The 2,904-nt window shown below is 54.7% G+C and overlaps 1 protein-coding gene across 1 annotated transcript in view; it reads left to right on the top strand.

Moving 5' to 3' along the window:
• Window positions 1-480: 480 nt before the first annotated feature.
• Window positions 481-2,904, top strand: part of ETH_00025225 (uncharacterized protein) — a gene marked incomplete at both ends in the record, with an annotated part of 3,506 nt that continues 1,082 nt past the window's right edge. The window contains 4 exons of the mRNA XM_013373001.1: window positions 481-815; window positions 1,220-1,478; window positions 1,717-1,806; window positions 2,054-2,457. Of these exons, the coding sequence (XP_013228455.1) occupies window positions 481-815; window positions 1,220-1,478; window positions 1,717-1,806; window positions 2,054-2,457 (1,088 nt within the window). The remainder of the gene's footprint in view (window positions 816-1,219; window positions 1,479-1,716; window positions 1,807-2,053; window positions 2,458-2,904) is intronic.

Genomic DNA, 2,904 nt, shown 5'->3' with positions numbered 1-2,904 from the left:
CTGCTGCTGCTGCTGCTGCTGCTGCTGCTGGGGGGGCCCCTGGGGGTGGCCCCCACGCGTACCTAGACCTAGAAGGCAGGGCCCTAGTAACAGAACATGAGGGTTTAGTTGCTGCTAATGCTTACAGCCCTGCCAGCGGAATGTTGTGGGAAAGACTTGTTTACAAAATGCACTTTTTGCATGCGCTGCGCGCGCTGCTGCTGCAGCAACGGTCAGCCCCAAACCACGATTTAGGGTTTGCGGCTTGCGGGCAGGTAGTGAGGGTCTAGGGTTTAGGGTTTGCGGCTAAAGGCTTGAGAGCTAGGTGTGGGATTTCAAGAGTTTGGTTCCCTTTCACGGTCGGTTTGAGAGGACGAACTAAAGCACAGAGCTAGGGTTTAGGGTTTAGGGTTTAGGGTTTGCTGCTGCAGGCTGCTGCGTGGAAAGCCGGTTCTGCTGCTGGGGGATTTAAATGCAACAACAGGACTAAAAGACACGAACATGCTTGACGCGGTGGTGAACATAAGAGACCTGTGGCCCCCTGCAGCAGCAGCAGCAGCAGAAGCAGCAGCAGCAGCAGAGTGGAAGCCCTGCGGCCGCCTTGCTGCTGCGCTGCAGCAAAAGCTGCTCGCAGCCGGACCTTTTGTGGAGCAGCTGCTGCGGGACCCCCAGGGCCACGAGGTGCGGCTGGTCCCCCCCTACACTCCCAAGCAGCAGCAGCAGCAGCAGCAACAGCAGCAGCAGCAGCAGCAGCAGAAGCAGAAGAGGCGACCTGGGTGCTACCGCTTCCTGCTGAAGCCCCCCGGGCTGCGCCCGCGGCAGATAGGCAGGCCCTTGTAGGTGCCAGCAGCAGCAACAGCAGCAGCAGCATCTGCAGTAGCAGCAGCAGCAGCAGCACAGCAGCAGCAGTAGTAGCAGTAGCAGCAGCAGCAACAGCAGCAGCAGCAACAGCAGCAGCAGAATATTGAGCTGTTCAGTTCCTTTGTTGATTTAGATTATCTGAGTGTCTTCTTTTATATTTATTTTTACTTAAATTAAATACGCTGCATGAAATGCTTTTCTCTGTTTGCTGCTGCTCATAATATTGGAAATCTATTTATTTTTATTTAATACATTTAAATTCCTTTTCTTGAACTTATAAGCGTTTATCTAGTCATTTTTCATTTATTATTTGTGTCTCTTGCTGCTGCTGTTGCTGCTGCTGCTGCTGTTGCTGCTGCTGTTGCTGCTGCCGCTGCAGCGACACAGCAGAAGAAGCTGAAATTCGACTGTCTCTACACCGCTGGCAGGTGCAGGTTACAGCTGCGGCCATCAGGGGAGCAGCAGCGCAGCCCCAACCCTCAGCAGCAGCAGCAGCAGCAACAGCAACAGCTGCAGCAACAGCAGCAGCAACAGCAGCAGCAGTAGCAGATGAAGAATCCCGCACCTTTAGATTTGCTGTCGAGGTACCCCAGGGCGACGCAGCGCCGAAATTCCTAAACTGCAAATATCAATATGAGGTGAGCTCAGTACAGCCGCCAAACCCTAAACCCTAAACCCTAAACCCTAAAGCCTTATGGTGTCAGAGATGTGAGGCGCATACGCGCGCTGCACTTGTATTTGTGTTACTCCCGCTGCTTCTGGGTCGTTCTGGCGTCAGAAAGGCAGAAAATATGGTTTTGGGTCCAGGTTTTAGGGTTTAGGGTTTAGGCTTTGGGGTTTAGGGTTTAGGGTTTAGGGTTTAGGGTTTGAGTGCAGCCTGATGGAGAGGACGGCAGCAGCTGGATCTGCAAAGAAGCAAATTGCTTGTCGCTGCAGCACCTCGCGGACTGCTTCAGCGCTGTGCAGGTTAGACCAAGCCCTAAACCCTAAACCCTAGACCCTAAAGCCTAACAGCAGCAGCAGCAGCAGCAGCAGCAGCAGCAGTATTTGCAGGGAGCTCTCTTGAGTGCTTCACGCCGCATCACATCCCCTGATGTTTGGACAAGACAAGAACAATTAAATAATTAAATGGCGCATTTGTTTATATTTTAGTATTTTGAATTGAATTGAATTTAATTTAGTTTTATTTAATTTAATTTATTTTTGACTGCAGCAACCGCTGACGCAAGAAGAAGTGTTTCAGCTGTACGTACACCTCGGCCGCTCCGGACATCCCCCCTGCGTGGTCAACTTCATGCAGAGTTTGCTGCAGCAAGACAAGATGGTGGACACTTTTGCTGCTGCATGCAGCAGCAGCAGCACCTGCTGCAGCAGCAGCAGAAGCAGCAGCAGCAGCAGCAGCAGCGGCAGCAGCACGGCGTGGGTTGGCGCCTTCACCGCGTGGGACCAGTACACCAACAAGCGCTATACGAATGAGGCAAGCAAATGCTTGCTGCTGCTGCTGCAGCAGCAGCAGCAGCTGCTGCTGCTGCTGCTGCTTGCTGCACCTTGTCGCTGCTGCCGGGCTGCTGCCGGGCAGCGAAGCTCTACGGCTATAGCCGTTCTTGCCGCTCTGAAGTCAGGACCTGAAACCTTAGACCACAAGTCCCAAACCCTAAACCCTAAACCCTAAACCCTAAACCCGAAACCCTATGCCCGGCAGCTTATTTGCTGCTCCTACTTTTGATTTGGGGCTGCATGCATGCAGGGAGCGCGCATTGACTTCATCTTGGCAGATGCAGAGCTCTGGGGGGGCCCCCAAGGGGCCCCTGAGGGGGCCCCCCAAGCGGCCCCACAGGGGGCCCCTGAGGGGGCCCCCCAAGGGGCCCCCCAGGGGGCCCCACAGGGGGGCCCCCAGTGGGCCCCAAAGGGGGGCCCCCAGGGGATGCTGGAGCTGCTGCCGACTCGGGGCTTAAGTCCGAGTAGGTTGTAGCCAGGAGTCTAGCTAGCCAGCTGGCTAGCTGGCTAGCTAGCTAGCTAGATAGATAGCTAGATGGCTCGCTGCTTAGCTAGCTAGCTAGCTAG

This window comes from Eimeria tenella, genomic scaffold (assembly GCF_000499545.2).
Source record: "Eimeria tenella Houghton genomic scaffold, Eth_scaff117, whole genome shotgun sequence".
Lineage (NCBI taxonomy): Eukaryota > Apicomplexa > Conoidasida > Eucoccidiorida > Eimeriidae > Eimeria > Eimeria tenella.
The sequence above is the reverse complement of the archived record's forward strand: the minus strand, read 5'-3'. Positions and strand labels throughout refer to the sequence as shown.